At 46.2% G+C, this 24,606-nt stretch overlaps 1 protein-coding gene across 1 annotated transcript in view; it reads left to right on the forward strand.

The window, feature by feature from the left end:
- The window catches only part of LOC138471844 (protein Niban 2-like), a 385,943-nt gene that overhangs the window by 325,815 nt on the left and 35,522 nt on the right, over positions 1-24,606 (forward strand). The window contains exons 8-10 of the mRNA XM_069609690.1: positions 14,187-14,349; positions 18,886-19,073; positions 23,642-23,797. Of these exons, the coding sequence (XP_069465791.1) occupies positions 14,187-14,349; positions 18,886-19,073; positions 23,642-23,797 (507 nt within the window). The remainder of the gene's footprint in view (positions 1-14,186; positions 14,350-18,885; positions 19,074-23,641; positions 23,798-24,606) is intronic.

The raw sequence follows: 24,606 nt of genomic DNA on the forward strand, positions 1-24,606 counted from the left end.
GCCCTTTGAAGAGGGTAGGCCCACCCACAGAGTTCTTGGAAGTCTTTTTGGTAAAGAAAGAAGGCTTCTGCTGTTTGTGTGGTGTATTGCTCAAGTACAGTAGGCTTTCCTACATGGGACACAATGAATCAGAACACTTTGCTGTTGTGCACACACTCAAAAGCCATACAAGTGTGTTAAGAAAGCTTGAACTTGTTGTCTGTGTCTGACTCATGATGCTTTCACACTGCAGCCTTTGACACGATGGATCATAACATCCTCTTGGACTGGATTTATAAACTCGGATTACAGGGAAAAGTGTGGGAATGGATTCAGTCGTTTCTAAGTAACCGCAAACACATAGTGTGCCTTCCCCCTTTTCCTCAGCTATGAGAGACGTCCCCTACAGGGTCCCTCAGGGATCCTCCCTTAGGCCTCTGCTGTTCAACCTTTACTTGGCTCCTTTGGCAAAGCTAATCATATCATTTGTGAAATGTATGCCGATAATACCCAGCTAATTTTACTCTTGGGTAATTCAAACGTGAACCTGACTGACCAATTCAAGAGCTGCCTCGAGCAAGTGAATTAAATTAAAAAAACATAGCATTATTTGTAATCCAAAAAAGATTAATGTATATGCTCCAGAATCTTTGGGAAAACATGGGATTTCTGGCTGCCTGCACTTGGATCATGTCCCAAACCACCTTATTCAGTACGTAATCATGGAGTCTGGTTAGATCCTGAATTTTCCTTAGAAGGACTAAATACCAATGCGCTGAGCAGTTGCTTCTTTCAACTAAAAACGCTGAAGGGCTTCTTAAGCTTTTTGTCACTTTCTGAAAAAGTGCAGCTTATACATTCTTTTATTTCCCGTTGTCTTGATTGCTGTAATGCTGTTTATCTGGGTCTCCCAATGAAATCTTTATCTAAGTTACACTGTATCCAAAATGCCGCTGTAAAGTTGATTGTCCATCTTGGGAATTATAATTTTTCCTCTTTTCGTGGATCCTTGCATTGGCTGTAAGTAGAATATAAAGCCTTGTTCCTAATACATAAAGCTTATTACAAAACGGGTTTACACTTAACATGGGCCCATTTCAGTCAGTAGGTTCCTGGACGACATCTTCGCTCCACTTCTGCTAAACTCTTGACCATTCCTAAATTCATGAGACAAAGATGGGGCGGCCACACTTTTGCTGTCCAGGCTTTGACTTTCTGCAATTCTTTGCCTTTTACAATAAGGGATGAGTCTGACCACTACATTTTCAGGAGACACTTGAGGACAGGACTGTTCCCCAGCGTTTGACTTTTTACTGGTGGTTGACTCATGACTGAGATATGTTTCCGTCTGGCGTTCATTCATCGCCTGTTTTATTTTTTTGGTGTGGTATTTTTTGGCAACCATTTTTGCTTGAAGAACATTTATTTAAAAAAAGTATGGGTGTGGGGAGGGAGTAATGGCATGAAAGGGGTAGGGTGGGGTGGGGAATAGTGAATACATAATAGGGGAGGGAATTGGGGGACCCCCTCAAATAAAAATAGATAAAATTCGTTTTTTTCGGGAAAAAATATTCAACAAAAAATGCAGTGAAAAAAACGGGCGATGAATGAACATAGAACATCTGTTTCCAGTGCCTTGATGCTTCCTCTGAGGCGATCTGTTGCACTTTACAAGATTCCTACCTACCCTACCATGCAGATCTAGAGAAAGCCATTCCAGATGAGCTTTTCCCAAAGCCAGCAGATCTCAGGAGAACCAGTTCAGAAAAAGTTCTATTAAATGCAGCATGACCATAGAGAACCACTTTGGGTGAAATTATGTGAAGGGCAGTAGCTACAAAGAGAATTGTGCCAGATGGGATTCAGAGAAAACAACCAGATGAAATATGCTTTGACGCTCAGCAGGTTAAGAGTTTAGCAGTTCACGTAGGTTTAGTGTAGCAAATCCAGTAAGTCGTAGGGCAGAAAAGGAGAATGTAGATTCAAAGAAAATAGGTCCCAGTGAGGTTTTCCCTAACAAAGCAGAATAATAAAGAACTTCTCTGCAAAACAGTTCTGCTGTATATAGTGGAACAGAGTAGAAACTCTCCAGATAATGTTATTTCAAGACCAAAGATCCAAAGAGGCTCACTCCAGAGGAGGTTCTGATGATGTCAGCAGATTCAGAGAGAGCGCATCCTGTTAAAAGTTCTGCTGAAAATCTAAGATGAAAGAGAACTGCTCTGGATGGGACTCGGCTGTGGATGGTAGATCCAGGCAGAACTGCTGTTCAGGGCAGCAGATCCAAGGAGGACTGTTTCAGAAAGTGTACTGCTGAGTGTAAAAGATCCCCAGTGAGGCTAGACAAAGTTCTGCTCAAGATATATGTGACAAATCTAGTGTGCAGATTGGCCTTTAATCACCTTCACCGAAAGCAGGCCCACCACTTAAGGAACGTGGTGCACGTTTGTATCTAAAGCAAGTTTATTGTACAATCGTCCAGAGTGGAGCTAGATGATTCTGCAGAGTCATACTAACTCAAGTCTTGCTGAACCAAATACGTTGACACATTATATACAATTTTGCAACAGTTAAATAACTCCCATATATTTTATTACATTCCACACCCACATATGATTTGACAAAACCTATACAAAGAATTCCCACATTATTCTAATTCTTCCAGTCGCTTTGGTCACCGTTTAGCTTAACTACCATCTTCTGATCATATTGATAGGACACCCCTTCTTGGGATTCGTCCATGGTAGATTGTGACATCATGACATGTTTACACATTCATATACAACTATAATTCATTACAAGTCACAGCTGGCCTGAGCCCTTTAACCCTGAATCAAAATTGCACATGGTGCACATGGTTTGATTGGATACTTTAACGACATGAGAGAAGAACAGAATAAACAGGTTCCCCTTGATCTGGCAATAACTATCTCATCTGCCCCAACTTTACTGGCATCCTGGAACATTCTAATCTAAATAACTGCCATTCAGCACGCACAGCACATCCCGAAAATACAATCGAAACCCATGGGTATCGGTCACTCTTGCCTTTAGCGTCACTTCACTCCATGTATATTGCTGGTCAAAACGAATGGCCGGGTCCCTCTACAAAACCTCCATGCACTTAAAAGAGATTACATCTGCCTCCTGCGAAATTACCAGGTTATAAACACCCTGACCGGTTTTGTCGCCGACCATCTGCTAAGGTTGTTAGTTACTCATTTACCCTTCCTCTGGCCTCAAACTCTGCACAACCAGTTTCTTCAAGTCACTTAACGTTAATCTCGTGAAAACCTGACTGCCGAGTTAACATACATTTATAAAGAACGCCCAATACATGTAGATTCATAAATCTCCTATGTATGTATTTCAGTGTGCATGTATGTTTAATAACTGTTGTCTGGCCTTCACAATGACTGCTCTGTGACAGGCCCTTCCTTCCTCACATGCGCATTATTAAACTCCTCACTGCCCAGCTTCTAAGCGCTTCATCGCACACCATGTCTGAATCCTGTTTATATTTCATTTGACGGTTTTAGCATTTTATCTTTCTACGCTCGTGCAAATCTAACATGTATCAATTTAAACAAAAAGTAACACTAAAGTAACCTATCCCATTCACATTTAACTACACTAAATACATATGAAATTGCAACATTGTGCCGACATGAACCCCTCTTTATCGTTGGGACCTTTCCGGACCACCCCAACACTAGCAATACCATCATTGACGTTCTGGAGGGAATCATTATTTTATGTGGCCAGGGAAAAGCAGAAGCTACCTGACTCTGACCCTGACGGTGGCTATCGGATGGAGGACCACGTAGGGGTAGACCAACTCCAGAGGGGCAGGAAAACATTGTACCAAAATAACCTTGCAGCAACAATTTCACATAACACTCATTGGCCTTTATAACATATATGTATGGCCTGTTGTGCTATAGAACATGATTTTCCAGGTTTATCCAACCAATCACCCCATTTACCTACCCTTCCCCTTTTTAGTACTGAGACGAGGTGGAGCAATAGAGCAAATAAGATAACTAGAAGCGGGAAGCCAACACTGCGTTCTAGTCTTTGAAAACCTTTGACCAATGCTGCAAAGTTTAAAATTGCCACAGCTGATCCATGTGAGAGCGAGAGAGAGGCAGAGTCAGAAGCTGTATGTACCTTGTTCTGACACTGGTGGGGACGCCAAAGACGAGACTATTGTAAGAAACTGCACAAAGGGTGATACGAATGGTGTGCAAGAACACTGAGCAGAAGAAATTTTACTGTGTGATGATGGTGGGAAGCTGGAGCCGTCCTGAGAGAAAGAAGGGAAAGCTGACCGCCTGAAGGGACGTATGCCCAGTCAGCAGATCAAGAGAGAAGCGAAGGAAGAGACACAATGACCACCAAAGCTGCCCAGTGAGCCTAGTGAGAACGAATGGGTTACCAGGGCGTGTGACAGCGATTGCCGTGTTGCAGTGATGACACAGAAGAGCCCAATTAAAGACAGTAATGAAACGGACAGGGATGAAAACATTGTTGGAAAGGGGGCACTGACCCAACGCTTGAGAAGAGAATTTGATATACATGCAAATAGTATTGAGAGAGGGTTGGAAAACCAACGCATGAATTAACACAGTTGTGAACTTCGTCGAGAAAGGATTAGAGACGCAATGTTGGAAACATATTGTCAGATGGATGAAAAAAAGAGTGAACAGAGAAAATAAAAGCCCTGGCAGGTTAGTGCACCAGGCAACCAGTGAGATTGCCACTCACACCCAGGAATGGAGTGAGAAGAGAAGCAAAGTAATATCCTGGCAGGGGAGTAAACCAGAAGTGGGCAGAGAAGTACAATTGAAATTGTGAATACAAAAGGGAAGATTCATACCCCTTTTAAGGATCAAAAGGAAAGTTGTAAATACCCTGGCAGGATAGTATACCAGGGGTCAAAAGTGGACTGAGTGTGAGAAATTGAACTGTGATCAAGTGACATTTAAACTACCAGAAGGACTCTGGGGGAAGGGGATCCCCTTTCCTGTTGGAACTTTATTTCCTTTCTGTTTGGCGCATTAAGAACATTACGTTGTAAAGGTCAGTTTATGATTTGTGGACACAGGACGTAGGACACTTTTTTTGTTTTACATCCGACACAGACATTTCTTAGTTTTGTTTATGCAGGGAAACCCCTTTAGAAGTTTGGGAAGTATAGGATTTCTCCTAATCCTTTTTATTATTTTTTGGGAAATCTATGTCTATAATCAAAACCTACCATGCCACTGTGTCTGAGCCTTACTCTTAATCCCTTACACATGACGTTTAGAGAGAACTAGTTATGATACAATTCAGGCGACGACAGCCGACCTTGTGTGAACAGCTCCAGATCAAGCTCTGTCAAACATAATGAATACTGTAAGAGCCATGTCAGATACCGGCCTTCAGTCAGAGGGTGGTGGTAGCTGTAAAATATGCCAGTAACTGAATCACTGCCACTTTTACTGCTCTGACCTATTCTGATTTTGTATGGTAACAGGAGGAAATGCCTCCAGCATATGGCTGTAGGTTCTTCCAGAAAAATGTATGAATTACCACCGGTGGAATTAAAGCCAGCAGCAATTCTTCCATAAAAATCAATTGGTTCGGAACTCCTTAATGGGGAAAAAATTCCTCAAGATCAGGAGGATTGGCCTTCAGTTTCAAGAGGATAAATCCATTATCACCGGTGGAACCTACAAACGATTTTTGCCGAATTTCTACCAGTAATTCCACAAGTGAACTCTTCCAGATAACATTCAATTAAAGATAGCAGATGGCCCAAGACTAAAGACCAAAAGGGCAGAAATAGTGGTGAGCAGAGGAAGATATCTGATTGATGTTAAAGGTCTGCAACCTTTGACTCTCTGGATGTTCTGGTCCACAATTCCCATAAACCCTATCCAGCATAGTCAATGGTGACGGATCATGGGAGTTGTAAGCCAAAACATTTGGGGAACATAAGGTTGCAGAACCCTGTGTGATGGGACAAAAGAAGACTCAACCAGAGACCTGCAGGGAAGGGACGATGGAGGCACTGGAAATAAAGATGGTGAAGGAAGGACCATAGAGAGACCAACCAACACGTCTTGTTAAGGATTTAAGGGGGGCATTTGTAGGAAGAAGATGAAAGAGGAAGACAAGTTAGAGACAGAGAAAGACATCACTTTCAGACCTGGGGAAGAGGAGGAAGATAAACTAGAGACTAAGAAGCCGAGCATAAGGAATTCAGAGGGATTTGGATGCAGTGATAGAAATATGTCCCATAGTGGGACCTCGGACCCGAGGCAATGTTGGCAGTTTTTGTCAGAGTTACATATGTTTTCCAGATATTCTAACAGGGTTTTCCTCATATGGTAAAATAAGTATGTACGATATGTTGTGTTGTGTCTTGCAAAAATGCAGTATATTTTGAAATGTCCCACTTTAATGGTTTAATGCTTATTTCACAAATGGGGATTTGCTTCCATGAGCATTATCCTTTAAACTGGGTGCTAAAATTCTTTGCATTTCTCCTTCTTGTCATCTTTGAAACATAGCTTAAAAACTTCTCTGTTGCTAGAAAAGCGGTGCTCGTACCCAATAACCACAGGTTGACTTTGATATATAGAAAAAATAAATCGCAAAGGGTTGGAGTCGATATCATCAATCAAGACTCAAGTCGCCAGTAAGGAAATCCAAATCGCTCAAGCAGCCGTAGGAAACTGCATCGCTAACCGGATAAACTCCTTTAGAGGTCCCCTAATGTACTGCCCTCTAAAAAATGCATTTTCTTCCCAGTCAACATAATCAAATTTCCACTGCACAATCCTGCCACATCACACTATGCATTCATTTTCTGTGATCTATACATATACAGCCAAATCATCATTAAAGGTCATACCTCAACAACGATCCGCTGCGAGGGGGGCAAATAGAAGATATTAGAATAAATGGAGGCGTCAGACAGGGGTGTCCGTTAGCTCCACTCGTATAACCTTTATTTTCATCTGATTTGAACCTACACAACCCTACAGCTAAAATCATTCCGGAAAAAAGTTAAACGGGGTGCAGTATAGTGCCTTGTTATGTGCCGATGGTACAGCTCTAATAGGTCTCACCCTACGGGGAGCTCCAGCAGAGCTTTCTATATGCAGACCCCTGTGTCAGGGACCACAACGTATTACATTTATCTGAAACGACGATTGTGCACCCGGGTAACTGGGCGCTTAAAGCTTATACAGAGGTTACAGATTTTGAACTCAAAGATATACAGACAATACAGAGATTTGGGTAGCAAAGATATACACAAAGTACAACAGCAGAGATGAGTGCAAGTCGACCAAAGGTTACAAAGGTGGTCGTGGATGGGAGAAACAAATTACAGCAAATTACGTCAGGCAGACTGAAGTTACAACAGGCAGGGTCCTGAAGGGTCAGAAACTGAGCATTCTTGGAAAAAATAGAGGTGGTTGCAACATACAGATAGTTGGGTGTAGTATTGTCGAAGGAAGGGACGTGGAAGGTTCGTGCGTGTGAAAATGCGGGCTAAGCAGATGGAAGAAAGTCTCAAGGGACCCCAGCGGTTTTCTTATCTTTAGGCTGGTGGGGGAGCTGGATAAGTGCCTCGGCGTGTAAGACTCACATGGCAACACTGTATGGAAGTGAGCTGTGGGGCTTCTCTTCCTGTATAACGCTGGGATCTCTGCAAAGGGTTTTCTTAAGGAAATTAGCGTGGTCATCATCAGCTACCTCTGGGGATGCATTGCGCGCAAGCTGGGGATTTCCAGTTTAGGATGTCAGGCACGCTCTCATTTTGCTCCGTTTTTTTATGAAAGCACACTTCGACTCATCAATGTACCCCAATATAGAGGATGCCCTGAAAGAAATGGCTAGTTGTCCCATGTACGGTAAACTCCAATGGTTCTCAAGGGGGATTGCTCTGATGGGAAAATTGGGGTTCAGCAGGTTAGAGCCTCTAAGAACATTGTCAAAAGGGCAACGGAAAGGGCTGATTATAAAGTGCCATGAAAATGAATACCGGGAAAACGCCCAGAAGCGCAGGTCAAGGCTCCCGTCTTTCAAAATGTATAGGGAGCTATGGGTCGGGATGACTCCCAAAAATGGATAACAAAGTTAAAATCCCGCAAGTGTAAGAGAATCATATTAATGATCAGGCTAAACGTCTTGGCGGTGCACAAGAACACCATGGTTGGGACTGGAGAGGAAATTCCCGCGTGGGAAGTGAAATGGAACCTTCCATATTTTTCATTTATATGTAAATGTGCCATCCTGCCATGCCAAGAAGATGGGGGAGGCCGCACTCCTTAAGGAATAATATTAGAAGCTGTGCAGAGGCTATGTTTTTAATGATGCACTCGACTGAAGAGGATTTTATGTTTCACATTTGATCATGTGTCAAAGTCCTGGGGTGGGCGTATGTGAGCTCCCTGAAATGACAGACATGGACTAAGCATTGTTATGGCGCTAGACCCATATCTTATTATATGTGATCATGCATGTTTAAATGTATACTGATTTTATTTGCAGCTGGGCCTATATTCCGCCATATTTCTGTTTTTAATGCTGTGTACCGAACAAACTTTGACTGAATAAAGGCCACGATAATTTTTGCCATCCAGCCAAAGAACCCTCTCGCAGCAGTGGGCATAATATCGATCTCTGCTCTTCTAGGCGCTAGTCCCTGAACTCCAACTCTGCCACATTGAAGGAAACCTGGCATCCATGAAATGCTTACATTGGGGTGTACCCGTCAGTATAGGGCCACTGGGTAGTAACGTAAACGAGCAATTATAATATAAGGTCCTATCACAGGACTAGCTAATAACCTATTTTATAGTTCTTTCCATCATCCTTTTTAGGTGGTGGCATATATGCAAATGAATCCGGGGGATAACTGGCCTTTCAGCGTCAGGGGTATGTGCATTGCACTCGCACCCTAGTCAGTTTGCATCAACATTTCCCCGTCGCCAGTGCCCCCCCCCCCCCAAAATCTAAATGTAGGGTTGCCAGGAGTGAACCTGGGCATGCAGGCGAGTTCTTCCTGTGACTAGCCATAGATGCAGAATGCCACCTGAGGCTAAAGACTCTTCATAATGCACGGTAGGATGTCTTTTTGCGACAGCCGTTTTTTCAATGGAATTTTTACTGAAAAAACGCCATAGAAAAAACTAATTGAAATACATATGGGGGCGTGTAAGGGTTTAAAAGCGGTTGGGAGGTGGTCAGGTTGGGGAAAATAACATCTGAAAATGGGGTGTGTGGGGGCGGGACCCCCCCAAAATTAATCCAAATTAAAACACTAAATACATTTCGACGAGTTTCTCTGATGGATTTTTTACAGAAAAAAATCCATCAAAAAAACAAGTGTCGGTAAAACAACATAGAACCACAACACTGCCATATTGGGTGCGCCTCCATGCTCATATTGCCGGTTTTCAGCTGGACACTAGATGTTCACTCTGTTTTTATGACTGGCTGGCAGTGTTCGAGACTATGCGTAAAAAATGCAAATGCGTTTATTCTTTTTTTATTTAGTTAGCAATGGAGCCTGAAAAATGCAATCATAGGATTACAAAGAGGACAGAGTTAGAAGCATATGGTGAGAGGGGATACAGATGGTTACGGAAAGGGGGGTGCACTTTAGGGAGGGAAAGGAAGTCGCAGTCTGAGGTTGTGTATGCTCAGCCGGTTGGTTATCAGCTGTGGTAGGCCAGAAGAGGGAGACTGACCAAATGGTGCCATTCTTACAAGGTTCTTTGATTAAAATAACAGGAAAAAGGCCTATCTATCCCTAACAAAAAGGATTTGTCTTTCCTAACAAAAAACTAGGGTGCTCGTCGTCAGTAGCGCAGTCCAAATCAACAGTCGGCCCTCCATCCCAAAACTATCCTACGCTGACTCCACCACTAATCAAAACATCAAAAGAAAAGAGCTCCAGGAGAATGACTCCCTTCTCGTGCATGGGCTTCTCTAAACTCAATATTCGATCTTCAAATATGCATTTGTGATTACATGAACCAGTTCCTTTAGTTCTTCTAGGGGGCTCTTCCACCTCTTGGGTCTCTCCTTTCATTCTTTAGATAAAGTTCCTGTGTTTATCAAGATAGGGTCTTGACCCCCATTCCTTTGGGATTCTTGCAGTGTCTTTCTTCCTTTCCACAATTGGTTTGATTAACAACCACTTCCTGGGCTGAATGAATTGCGTTTCAAAGTATTTTTCACTATCCTTATGATATTCAGACTCACTGGGATAAGCATACCAAGTCTCTCTGTACACTTCACTTTCTTTACAGTATTCACAACTATTGGGACGAGTGTGATGAATCCCTTGGTACTTTTCCTGCCCTGTTCCCCTCCTGGCTCTCCCGCCGCTCCCGTTACCTCTGTTCTGTTGGGTTGGCATCACCAGTTCTTCCTGTGTGGTCAGGCTCTTACTGGTAGTCTGAAAACTTCCATCATCTCTTCCTTCTTCTTGTTTCGATGTGCATTCTTTATTACTTGCTTAATCTTCTTCATCCCAGTTTGGTTGGATTCCAAATATTGAGAAACAGTCATTTCATGTATAACCTTCTTCTTCTCAGTACATTTGTTTTTCTGTTGGTTATTTTGTATGATGTTACAATAGCAAACAGTGACTTGTTTGGGATTGTTCTCAGGACGTTCTGATGGTATTAGTGGTTCCTCTTAAAGGGGTTTAGGTAATTCTTGTTCTCAAGAAGGGGGTCACGACCTGTGAGATCCATCATACCACCACTCCTACGGGGAATGTTGCATAGCGGGCTCACCTCCTTCGCCTCAAAGGAGAGGGCTCACCACTGGGGAGAAGTGACGAGATCCCGTCAATCGTCACACAGCCCATCAGATGTTATTGCTCAGGAAATTCCTTCGGCGGATCCCCAGCAGGTACACCACTCCCAACTACACCCTTGTGATCTGCAGATGTGGTCTTTCCCTCCTTCGGGCCAGAGCAGACAGACCAACACACATTACTTTCCAGGTGAGGATAGCACCATAGGAGGCAGAGGCATAGACAGCGGTAGGGCCTGGGCGGGCCAAGCCCACCACAAATCTGTAAATGACCACTCAGCAGCGCTTTGTCACTGCGGTGGGCCCGCTACATTAGCTTCAGGCCTCACTTGTTGGGCAATCCTGGCTACGCCTCTCATAGGAGATGTATACATGCAAGCAATGCCCATAAAGATACATATGCAAGACTGTTAGAATGATGTCACTTGGGCCCGGCTACAGTATGTATGATTGTAGCCTTGCTCCCTTCAGCGTCACTGTTGCAGTCCAACAATCTAGGCAGGCGCCAGGGAGAGAAACATTGTATCTCTCCCATTGCAGCCAGTCGAGTCAGCCTGCTGCAAGGCACACTGCCAGGAATCGCCTGAGGAAAAGGGTGGCACTGACGGCTCGGTGGCAGCACAGAGGACGGGTGCAGCAGATTTAAAAGGAGCATGACACAGCCAAGACCCATATACCTAACCTGCACAGTCCCACTGTGAAAACTGAGCGCCTAGAAGGTATTCCCGCTGGGCTGCTACGAGACAGAAACATGCCATGGATCAGTGTCTACCTCACACTGATTAGCGGGCATTGGCTGCTGGCCATACTGTGTAGCTTCTTAGATGAATTCTGTATATAAAGGTATGGCACGACCTACTGCCAGCTGGGGAATTTCAGAAGGTTAAAAGCCACACGCAGGGTGCAAGTAAACAGGCACGGCCCTTGCTCGCGCTCATGGAAATGTCCTCTAATGCATATGCCACTCGTCCCCTCTACACCTCCCTGCACTTACTCATTCATCCCTCTGCCTGAGTAGCTCCTTTTCTCTGGATAATCCACGTTCATCTTCCACTTTCCATTAGAAAAACGTTTTGTTTTACAGAGGTAAGCAGACCTATAGGATCCTGTGGTTTCCCGAGGTCAGTGCAGATGCCCATTCATTCATTCATTCATTCATTCATTCATTCATTCATTCTGCCATTTGTAGAACGCCTTTCACCATAATTATGGTCCTCCTCGGAGGGACCCAGTAAATCAGCCCAAACAATGATCAAGGATGCGAGTGGGCCCTAGGGAGCATTATTACATTGTAACAGGGCTTTAAGTGAGCCGGGGCTGGCCGAGGCAGAGGCCCAGCAGTCTCCGAAACTAAAAATGTCAACGAGAAGGGGCGCTGCAGGGGCTTCCTAATATACGCTGGCAGCCCCAGCCAATAAGGCCGTTAGAGGCAAAGCCTTTTTTTTATTTAAAGCCTGAAACTCTCGCTCACGTGGAAGAGATTCAGTCTTTAGAAAAAAATGCCTTTTCTTTCATAATTGTGGCACAGGCTCCTGTGCTTGTCAGGTGCCAGCGCCACAATTATGCAAGAAAAGACGAGGCTGCTAGAAATCAAGGCCATTTGTCTGAATCCGCTGAAAGCTCTTGCTTAGGCACAATAGCTTCAGAAAAAAAGGCTGTGACCCTTCCTTTTCATACCAATAGTGGCACTGGCCTCCACCACGCACCCGTTTCACTAAAAGATGCAGTGGTGATCACTGCAATGCTTAGTTAAAGGGATTCCTAGCAGGGGTCAGTGCCACCATTAAAGAAGAAACGGGAAGTTGCTGACTACTGCCATGCATCTCTTTAGCTAAGAGATGCTGGTATCAGCCCCCTCTCTCCCCAGGGGGAGTGGGTGGTGATCGCTGCATAGGGCTGCCGGTGGGGGTTGCTTGCAGCCCATTAGGCCACCCCTCCTTGCAAGTCACGCACTCTAATAGCCCGACTCAATTTCCTTCCCACTTAAGGTACTGCAATCTAACCATTAGGCATTCATGGTAAGGGCTCTGCACATGCATCGTTGGCAGCTTCCATGGCATTCATTCCAGTATTGGCCTTTCATTGGCGATTGGGCCGGCTCTCGCCGGATCCGTGATCCAGCACCAGATCATCCCGTTTGAATAGTACCCAAGGGGGAGGTTTGTTTATAAAATGGGATGCAAATTGTGCATTTTAAAGAATAATTACTCAGCAACACTAGTCAAAACTATTATCTGCATAGTGAAGTAACTCATCACCAGTGCCGTGGAAGTGGTTTAAAGTGGAATTGGTATATAGTTTGGAAAAGAAGCAGCATGAAAGAAATAGCGCCGGTTTAAACTATTATTTTGGACATTTCCTTTGGTTGGAGTTTGGTTGGAGTTCAACTGCCAGCTCTGCTCCCCCAAGCCCTGCCAGCTCGGTCACTGCCCCCCTAAGCCCTGCCTCCTCGGGCACTGCCCCCCCAAACTCCACCCCCACCCCGGCCTTTGTGGTGGGATCCCCCACCAATTTTTTTTTCCATTTCCACCACTGTCTGGGCCCCACCAGTAATGATTAGGGCTATGGTTTGTAAACTTTGCACGCATGGACAGATAGCAGAAATAAATAGGACTGCCCGCATTCATTTCAGTTGTTACCTCTATGTCCATTCTATGTCCAGACATATCGCTCGGGTCTAATTCTGCTTCTTTTCTGCAGAATTACCAACACACTCGACTACCATGAATGCCTCCTGCTCTGGAGGATTTGCTGCCAGTATAGCAGTGGTCATTCTAATTCCCTTTGTGGTCATTCCGACGTTTTTTGTTGGTAACGCAGAGGACTTACCTCCAGCTTTTTCTGAAGGTAGATCCTCTATTTCAAGGTCAAGCTCTGAATTTTGTGGTGTAGTAAAAATGCTGCTAATTCTGTTACTTTTTTTACCGTACCACCAAAGTATGAATGTGGCCTTAGTATGGTATATGGGACCCTTTGTAGCATTGCCATTATTAGTACACGCCAGATCTCGCCCACTCTTAGGTGAAGGCCTCTCTGCTGCCTTTCCCGGCCCATGTGGTAGGGCAGTAGCAATCCTGACCCATAGGGTGATGCATGGAGGGTCCTGTAGGCAGCTTTGCACCCTTTGGGATTTAACCAAGCGTATTACTGATCCATTAAAAGTACAATGCATTGAATGTTTACTGTTTTCAGTTGCAGGTACAGTCTGTGTGGCTGTAATCAATTACTGTTTACGAACAATGCAAGTCTCAGATGTCAGGATTGCCAAAGATCATGTGATATATCGCCTGTGATGTTGGTTTGGGGTCAAAGGTCACGTGAGATATTGTCCACTACTCGTGTGATTTTGGCAAAATTCTTCTTCTGCCCTTCTGCAGATCTCCGACACGGTGTATCGGATGGTGCAAGACCAGGCTAAAGGCCACCATGAGGCAGCTGTGCAGAGATGCGAAGCAGCGCGGCCCGCCCGAGAAGCGTCCATCCGCACGGATATGGACCAGATCATCACGTCGAAGGAGCATCTGGCCAGCAAGATCCGAGGTACCCCTCAGGACAGCGGCAGGGCCACATCTGTCAGCGGGCATGCGAAGGCCGCGCGTATTCATGGTGACATCGGGGAAGTGGTTCGTGTTGGAAGCTGTGTGTTTTGATAATGACCATACAGTGGGCCTCATTATAGGTTTTGGGGTATCCTGCCAGTAGATCGGATGGGATACCACCAAACGGAATTAGAGCTGGAGGTAAATCAGGCTTGGAAAAATGCTACGTACTTCACAGTGTAACTGTAAAATTTGACATTCCTAATCACACAGCAAAGCATTCTTACCACCCTGCCTGATTGCACCACAGCTGAACACTCCGACCCAATTATTTAGAAAAATAGAGCATTTAATAAGAACCAAACATAATAAAAAGCATACAAACTTTGGTGTCCTCTAATTTAACAATACAAACAAATATCGCTACCTGATATATGGCGGTTAGTACGCGACTCTACTGTATCACTCCCAGTTTTACAAAGACACAACTGAGTATCTCACAATTTTAAATAACATTGTAAGCGTGTGCAGTCTACCACAGCTCTTTCTATTTAATTTTTATGTACAACTGCAACACCTTTTATGCTCAATAAGTCAATAATTGTTCATACAGTTGTAATGGTGTTTCCACCAGAACAGTATTCAGTCTTGTACTGCTCTTGACTCCACCTACACACTCCTAATATCACTAAATGTCATCATGTACAATGTTTGCAACAGAAACGTTGACACTGCTGTGTTTCGGCCCAGAGATTTCCGAGATCTCTCTTACAACACGGAGGGGCGCCTCTGCTATTAAAATGGGCCTTCATCAGGACCATGCAAAAGACACTGTATCCCCTTCTTTGTATTCTTTGGTTTCTTTAGCAACTGTGTTTCTCATAAAATACAATACGGCTTTATAAACTGCACCAGTCAAAATGTTCAGAACCCTTTACTGGTTCTACTTCTGGAGCAAATCCAATTGAATAGATTTTGGATTCAAATGCATTCTTCTTTCATTATTTTGGGCCACATGGTTCTCAGGATGTTTGTATTACTCCTCGCCTGCAGGAAGGAGCATGCAAACTGACTGCCTCACTCTCTTCTTTTGCCATTAAATGGCCCACACGCTTCTGCTCGTTGTACTAGCGTGTTATCAAAAAGGTCCACTCTCCCTTAAAAATCTTGTGAATACTCAGCATGGCAGCGCTCTCTCGTCCGCTGTGGCTGCTGGTAGGCGTTGCTCACCATGGAAACTGTTCATCACTGTTAATCAGACTCTCCACCAGCAAACATGAAGTATGTTGGTACGGAAACGTGCCGGTAAACGGAATTACTGTCATGTTCATTCCCGGCACTCTTGCAATGAGGCCCAATGTATTGTTTTGTCCACAGTGTATTCCTAACCCTTGTGTGATGGTGTGCAAATAGGTATTTGGTTGAGAATCCTGTCACCAGTGGGCTGGGTGTGGAATTGACATTGGGGGATGGTAATTCTAACATTAGTCCATAGTCCTGCCACTGCGACACGGATGATAAATAGCACCATTAGAGGACTGGTCAGAATCCTGATATCAGCAGGTGGGTTTAATATTGGCACTGATGCACTATGACGTAACCCCTGCTGTAAAAGGCTGGCATACATCTGTTGCTAGATTAGGGTGGGGTTGCATTTGGCACTCCTCCACTCTGATATAACCCCTGCTGGAAGAGGCTGGAATACGTCTTTCAGTAGATTAGGATGGGGGGGCATAGTGGCTCTCCAACACTGGGATGTAACCCCTGCTAAATGAGGCTGGCATATCTTTGTTGATAGATTAGGATGCCAGGTATATAATGGCACTCCTTCTCTGTGATGTGTTACTTCTGATAGAAAAGGCTTGAGGTAAATCCTCCTACTAATGCACTGCAGTGTACCTCCTGCATGTAGATGCTGGGGTAAAGCCTGCTACTAAGGCACTGCAGTGTACCTCCTGCATGTAGATGCTGGGGTAAAGCCTGCTACTAAGGCACTGCAGTGTACCTCCTGCATGTAGATGCTGGGGTAAAGCCTGCTACTAAGGCACTGCAGTGTAACTCCTGCCAGTAGATGCTGGTGTAAAGCCTGCTACTAAGGCACTGCAGTGTAACTCCTGCCAGTAGATGCTGGGGTAAAGCCTGTTACTAAGACACGGCAGTGTAACTCCTGCCTGTAGATGCTGGGGTAAAGCCTGATACTAAGGCACTGCAGTGTAACTCCTGCATGTAGATGCTGGGGTAAAGCCTGATACTAAGGCACTGCAGTGTAACTCCTGCCAGTAGATGCTGGGGTAAAGCCTGCTACTAAGGCACTGCAGTGTACCTCCTGCATGTAGATGCTGGGGTAAAGCCTGCTACTAAGGCACTGCAGTGTACCTCCTGCATGTAGATGCTGGGGTAAAGCCTGCTACTAAGGCACTGCAGTGTACCTCCTGCATGTAGATGCTGGGGTAAAGCCTGCTACTAAGGCACTGCAGTGTACCTCCTGCATGTAGATGCTGGGGTAAAGCCTGCTACTAAGGCACTGCAGTGTAACTCCTGCCAGTAGATGCTGGTGTAAAGCCTGCTACTAAGGCACTGCAGTGTAACTCCTGCCAGTAGATGCTGGGGTAAAGCCTGTTACTAAGGCACGGCAGTGTAACTCCTGCCAGTAGATGCTGGTGTAAAGCCTGATACTAATGCACTGCAGTGTACCTCCTGCATGTAGATGCTGGTGTAAAGCCTGCTACTAAGGCACGGCAGTGTAACTCCTGCCAGTAGATGCTGGTGTAAAGCCTGATACTAAGGCACTGCAGTGTAACTCCTGCCAGTAGATGCTGGTGTAAAGCCTGATACTAAGGCACTGCAGTGTAACTCCTGCCAGTAGATGCTGGGGTAAAGCCTGTTACTAAGGCACTGCAGTGTAACTCCTGCCAGTAGATGCTGGGGTAAAGCCTGCTACTAAGGCACTCAGTGGAACTCCTGCCAGTAGATACTGGGGTAAAGCCTGCTACTAAGGCACTGCAGTGGAACTCCTGCCAGTAGATGCTGGTGTAAAGCCTGTTACTAAGGCACTGCAGTGTAATATCCTGCCAGTAGAAGCTGGGGTAAAGCCTGCTACTAAGGCACTCAGTGGAACTCCTGCCAGTAGATACTGGGGTAAAGCCTGATACTAAGGCACTGCAGTGTAACTCCTGCCAGTAGATGCTGGGGTAAAGCCTGTTACTAAGGCACTGCAGTGTAACTCCTGCCAGTAGATGCTGGGGTAAAGCCTGCTACTAAGGCACTCAGTGGAACTCCTGCCAGTAGATACTGGGGTAAAGCCTGCTACTAAGGCACTGCAGTGGAACTCCTGCCAGTAGATGCTGGTGTAAAGCCTGTTACTAAGGCACTGCAGTGTACTTCCTGCATGTAGATGCTGGGGTAAAGCCTGCTACTAAGGCACTCAGTGGAACTCCTGCCAGTAGATACTGGGGTAAAGCCTGATACTAAGGCACTGCAGTGTAACTCCTGCCAGTAGATGCTGGGGTAAAGCCTGTTACTAAGGCACTGCAGTGTAACTCCTGCCAGTAGATGCTGGGGTAAAGCCTGCTACTAAGGCACTGCAGTGGAACTCCTGCCAGTAGATGCTGGTGTAAAGCCTGATACTAAGGCACTGCAGTGTAACTCCTGCCAGTAGATGCTGGGGTAAAGCCTGTTACTAAGGCACTGCAGTGTAACTCCTGCCAGTAGATGCTGGGGTAAAGCCTGCTACTAAGGCACTGCAGTGGAACTCCTGCCAGTAGATGCTGGTGTAAAGCCTGCTACTAATGCACGGCAGTGTAAATCCTGCGAGGAGCGACTGTGGATATATTCTGGCAATAGAGTGCTGTGGTGTGATTGCTACTAGAAAAGGCTGGCGATGTGTTCTGGTGTGATGATGCATTGTGGTGTGATTCCAAATGGAAGAGGCTGGGTATACATTCTGGCAATGGCACAGTGGGTGTGACTCCTGTTATTAGATGCTGTAGTCAGTGTGCGGGTCGTAAATCCAATCACTTGGGCTCTTGCATATGTTGTAGTCCGTGTGCGGGCCGTAAATCCAATCACTTGGGCTCTTGCATATGTTGTAGTCAGTGCGCAGGATTAAATCCAATCACTTGATCTCTTGCATATGTCGTAGTCAGTGCGCAGGATTAAATCCAATCACTTGGGCTCTTGCATAAGTCGTAGTCAGTGCGCAGGATTAAATCCAATCACTTGGGCTCTTACATAAGCATATGTCGTAGTCAGTGTGCAGGATTAAATCCAATCACTTGATCTCTTGCATATGTCGTAGTCAGTGCACAGGATTAAATCCAATCACTTGGGCCCTTGTATTTTCTTTTCTTGGACTATGGGTCTGTGGGGTGCTTTGTTTGCTACCTGGGTGTTGCGGAGTAGATCTGGCATCAATGGCTGTAAGTGTGAATCGTTCTGGCAGATAATGGAGTCCCTCTAAAGGCCTTCAGCCCAGCTTAATGTCGAGGTACTTGCTTATTAAGAGGCATGCTGAAGGTCCTTCTGTCTCCTCCTGCAGCATCTGTCCTTCCCAAGGCGGAGATCTGTGTGCGGAACCACATCCAGCCGTACATCCCCTCCATCCTGGAGGCCCTGATGTTGCCCACCAGCCAAGGCTTTTCCGAGGTGCGGGACCTCTTCTTCAAGGAAGTCACAGAAATGAACATGAACGTGGTGAATGAGGGTGGAACCGATAAGTTGGGAGAGGTGAGTCCTTCCTGGGCCCCCATCTAGGGACCCTCGAGAGCCTGTATGCAATGGTCCATGAAATCTCGGAAGCATTAGAAGTCCCCAGCATGGCTTCTTCACAGTCACTGCTCTGCAACAATTGGTTGTCCATCGAATTCGCCTTCAATTAGACCACAACATTTGCCTGTATCTCAACAGCTTCTACTTTAATATACCTGTCCTTTTCCAGTAATGCCACAGTTGTGCCTCTCTAAACGTATCTCTCTGAACCTCATAATCTACAAAGACAGAGTTCAATATTGGACACATGAGATGCTTTTCTGGCTCCTCATGATCTCAGATGCGTAAACTGCATAGAGCTGTCCTCAACGGCTCCTCATCATCTCAGATGCGTGAACTGCGTAGAGCTGTCCTCAGCGGCCCATCATCATCTCAGATGCGTGAACTGCGTAGAGATGTGCTCAGCGGCTCCTCATCATCTCAGATGCGTGAACTGCGTAGAGCTGTCCTCAGCGGCTCCTCATCATCTCAGATGCGTGAACTGCGTAGAGCTGTCCTCAGCAGCTCCTCATCATCTCAGATGCGTGAACTGCGTAGAGCTGTCCTCAGCTGCTCCTCATCATCTCAGATGCGTGAACTGCGTAGAGCTGTCCTCAGCTGCTCCTCATCATCACATATGCGTGAACTGCGTAGAGATGTCCTCAGCGGCTCCTCATAATCTCAGATGCGTGAGCTGCGTAGAGCTGTCCTCAGCGGCTCCTCATCATCATCATCTCAGATGTGTGAACTGCATAGAGCTGTCCTCAGCGGCTCCTCATCTCAGATGCGTGAACTGCGTAGAGCTGTCCTCAGCAGCTCCTCATCATCTCAGATGCGTGAACTGCGTAGAGCTGTCCTCAGCAGCTCCTCATCATATGAGATGCATGAACTGCGTAGAGCTGTCCTCTACCACTTTACTCAATATTGTAAAGCGGGATCTGTAAGAGATCGAGTACATCCAGAGAGTGTTCCCGCTTGTCTCCGGTGGGTTTTGTGAGCCCGCTTGCAGAGCAGGAGCCTTCTTTGTGTGCCTCAAAGTTGAACAAGAGAGGGAGTGACCCATGGACCAAAGTCCGGGGGAAAGTGCCTGCTCCTCAGCCTGGTAAAACAACCACATTAGCTGTGGGCAGAGGGGATAGATTTCACAGAGGAAACACCATGATCGGCCACACAGGGAGGTGAATTGTGAGACCTCTTCGCCACCAAGATAGCCTTTCCTGCTTCATAGATGGCAGTCAGTGTATGTGAGCCATTGCCTCCGTAAGATTCCATCAATCCCGCCATGGGAGAACACAAGCAGTCAGGCAATGCACAACACCTGAATCCAGTAAGAAAGGGAACACCTGGGGAAAAGGTGGGCCCACAAACCATTAGCCAATACCACAGCACAGAGTTCAGGATGAAAAGGTCAGCCAATCTCTCCCATTAATGGGCTTCTTGATCCAATAGAATTATATAATAGGAGGCATAATTAGGCCATCCAGGGAGGGAGGGAGTCAGAAAGGTGTTCCAGCGAGTTTGTGTGTTACCAGCGAGAGTAGCAGGAGGAAGGAAAAGCAGGTTTCAGAGCCAGCTAGGCCAGTCGCCGAGAATGATTGGACGAGGGTTTTGCAAGGAGCCTGCCGTAGGTATTAATCCACAAGCTGGCAAGGCCAGAGACATTGAGAAGGAATTGTAGTTTGATGAGACTTGTGAGGGCAATAGGCCAGGTCCTGGAGGTAGTCCTGAGACCACCTGAGTCTAGAAAGGGAGGAAGAAGCATTTCTACCATGATGGGGCTGGAACCTGGCAGCTTCTGGGATTCCTGAGAGACGTTGAAGACCCTGTAATGTGAGCAAGCCCAGATGGGAGCCCCTTCGCGTGTGCATAACAATGACAGCAGTCTGAAAGGCATGCAAGAAGAGCATAGGGGATTGCTGTCAGCATGTGCTTAAGATGTACCATAGGGCAAAGAAGAGTTACACGGTCTTACCACTGCATGAGTAGTCCGTGGCTCGTCTGCTGGAGCAAATGTCAAGGAAGGAGCATGATGTGGCACTTCAAACGCCTTGAGACTTGGAAGGAAGCTTCCAGGGCGAGGCCACCCTACGATCCTGTTAATTAGAAGAGGGAACTGGACCTTGTGTGCAGCAAACTAGAGCCTCTTAAAATAGGCCCTTTCCCCAGAAGTATTTACTCCTCCATCCTGACTCTGTTATTATAAAGAAACCACTTTTGTGATGAATGTGGTTTCCCATAAGATTCTGCAGGATCTTCCAACCCTCCATGCTACATTTACCAAACATACCCCAGTGCTCCAGTCACAAGGATGTCGGACACTACCAATGAGGCTGAAATGGGTGTATGGTCATCTGCTTCCTTGAGAGATGTCTGTCTTGGGTTGATACATCTATGCGTAAAGTAGCAATACCCTATAAGACAGAGCATTTATGGAGCAAATACATGCTTTGAACTAATTTGCATACCCACAATGCATTGCTCAGTGGCTCTTAGCTAGAGGTGAACTTCCAGAGGAGGCTACTGGGTGCCATTGTGGCATGTGTGGCTTTTCATGTGAAATGGCCTATTCTAGTCTCATATTTCAGTTAGAAGGGCTTTTCAGGCCTTTGAAACCCACCAAAGCACTGATGGTGTTTGTTAAGCCTACCTTTAAGCTAGATCAGACTTCACTCAACTCATTATCCCTAATTGTGAATGTATTTTTGCGAGCTGTCTGCCTTGAATTGATAAAATATGTATAAATTAAGACTGCCCTATAAAACAAAGCAAATTGTATGGCGCAAAAATGTACTTTACATACCTGCAATGCATTGCACAGCGAACTTCCAGGGATGGCTACATGGTGGCACCGTGACACGTGCAGCTTGTTAGCTGATGTGACTTTCATATGACTTTATTTCTGTTCAAAGAAATGTATGGCCACAGCATCCAAAATACGTTTTTCGCCCACTTTCCATATTTGCTGTACTTTATTTTGTGGCTATTTTTGTTGGCGATGTGGGTTTGTTTCCTTTAAGAAATGAAACCCATGTAAGCGTATCCTACTTATCGTTGGCTGTGGGGTATCCCTACAGTGCCATATTGCATCGTGCCATTCATCCCTAGGATTCGTAGATGTCAGCCTGACAGTTCGACTGTGCTACCCATTGGATAAGACTACCACTTCAAGCTCTATGTCTGACTGTAGATCATGGGGAGGAAGGAGAACTCCTGGATTGTCAGACAATAAATGTACACCCTAGATGTATAGTGCCCGGTGGTTCCTGATTTCTGTAAGCCTTTGTGGGTCACTTTCCAACACTCCATACGAGAGACTGTCCAGATAGGACTCTTCCACTTCTAGGATTCCAGTGCCTAGAATCAACTCAACGGCCCTCATTACGAGTTCGGCCAGTAGCCATGCCGCTATTGGCGGCATGGCTGCCGCCGAAATCGCATCCGTGTCCTTCCCCATTCACGTTTCAGCCCCCATAGGGCGGAATGGGAGAGGGAGCAAACAACGGGCCATAATGAGATGGCCCGTTGTTTGCTCCCTCTTCCCCTCGCCGGACCCGGTAAGCACGCCTGGTTTCCCAGGCCTGCTTAGCGTGTCCCGTGAGGGGACCTCATAATGTGGCGGAACGGGTTGAACGGCGCCGTCACCTTTTATGGCGCCGTTTAACCCCTTCCGCCAGGGTCGTAATGAGGCCCAACGTCTTTAATAATCTTGCTGGAAAAGTCACCTGACTGCAGCCCTTTGACACGTGTTGCTCTGCCTCTCTCACTTGTCTTTCTGCCTCCATGTCTCCCACAGTTGTCTCTCTGCCTCTCACACTTGTGACTCTGCCTCCCTGTCTCCTACATGTGTGGCTGTCTGACACGTTTGTCACTGTGCCCCCGCCCTTCTGTCTTCCTCTTTGTGCTTACTGCGTGTTTGCCCACCTCCCTCTTTGTCCCTGCCAGTCGGTCTCCCTTCCTTTCTCTTTGTGTCTGTACTTCTGTTAGACTGCTTCTTCGTTGCCTGTCGACCGCTCTTCTTCACAGTGTTTGGGTGTATGACCGTTTAGCTTCCATTGCTTCTGCCAGTCTCTCTGCCTCTGTGGGTATATGTCTGCCTGTCGCTGTACACATGCCAGTCGGTCTCCCTTCCTTTCTCTTTGTGTCTGTACTTCTGTTAGACTGCCTCTTAGTGTTTGCTTGTTGCCTGACGGCCGCTCTTCTTCACAGTGTTTGGGTGTATGACCGTGTCGCTCCCATTGCTTCTGCCAGTCTGTCTGCCTCTGTGGGTATGTGTCTGCCTGTCACTTTACACATGCCAGTCGGTCTCCCTTCCTTTCTCTTTGTGTCTGTACTTCTGTTAGACTGCCTCTTCGTTGTTTGCTTGTTGCCTGTTGGTCGCTCTTCTTCACAGTGTTTGGGTGTATGACTGTCGCTTCCATTGCTTCTACCAGTCTGTCTGCTTCTGTGGGCATGTGTCTGCCTGTCACTGTACCCATGTGTGTCTGTCTTGTACCCCACATCCTCAACCTGTACCAACCTGTGGCTCACAGCTCCACCTTTCCCCGCAGCACATGGAGAAGCTATCCCAGCTGGCCTACCACCCAGTGAAGATGCAGGTCTGCTACGAGAAGATGGAGCAGCTGAAGCTTGAGGGGCTGCAGCAAAGGTTCGACGTGTCCAGCACGTCCGTCTTCAAGCAGCGGGCCCAGATCCACATGCGAGAGGTAGGTGGTCAGCCTGAGGGAGAAACCCCGCGGCCTGGTGGTACTGATGGGCGCAGGCAAGCGCAATACCCGAATGTAAGGTAGCCACCCTGGCTCATATGGGTGCATGATTGAACTTTGTTGGAGGTCGCTGCCTACTGTCAGGTGCCTCAGAGAGTTATAGGTTTGGGACGAATCAGACACATCAGTCTTCAGGTGTGGGGAGCCAGCATATTGGCTAATCGTCTGATTTCCTTACAGGATAATGTGCTTCAGTTTGGAGAGTGTGACATCCTTACAGGACAAGGTGCTTCAGTTTAGTGAGTGTGACATCCTTACAGGATCATGTGCTTCAGTTTGGAGAGTGTGACATCCTTACAGGATCATGCGCTTCAGTTTGGAGAGTGTGACATCCTTACAGGACAAGGTGCTTCAGTTTAGTGAGTGTGACATCCTTACAGGACAAGGTGCTTCAGTTTGGAGAGTGTGACATCCTTACAGGACAAGGTGCATCAGGTTAGGTAGTGTGACATCCTTGCAGGATAATGTGCTTCAGTTTGGAGAGTGTGACATCCTTTGGAGAGTGTGACATCCTTACAGGACAAGGTGCTTCAGTTTAGTGAGTGTGACATCCTTACAGGACAAGGTGCTTCAGTTTAGTGAGTGTGACATCCTTACAGGATAATGTGCTTCAGTTTGGAGAGTGTGACATCCTTTGGAGAGTGTGACATCCTTACAGGGCAAGGTGCTTCAGTTTGGTGAGTGCAACATCCTTACAGTGTGACATCGCATGCCTGCTGCAGTTGAGGCATGTGCTGGCAGGAGACATC

The sequence above is a fragment of the Ambystoma mexicanum genome, chromosome 8 (genome assembly GCF_040938575.1).
Source record: "Ambystoma mexicanum isolate Mex_15411 chromosome 8, UKY_AmexF1_1, whole genome shotgun sequence".
Lineage (NCBI taxonomy): Eukaryota > Metazoa > Chordata > Amphibia > Caudata > Ambystomatidae > Ambystoma > Ambystoma mexicanum.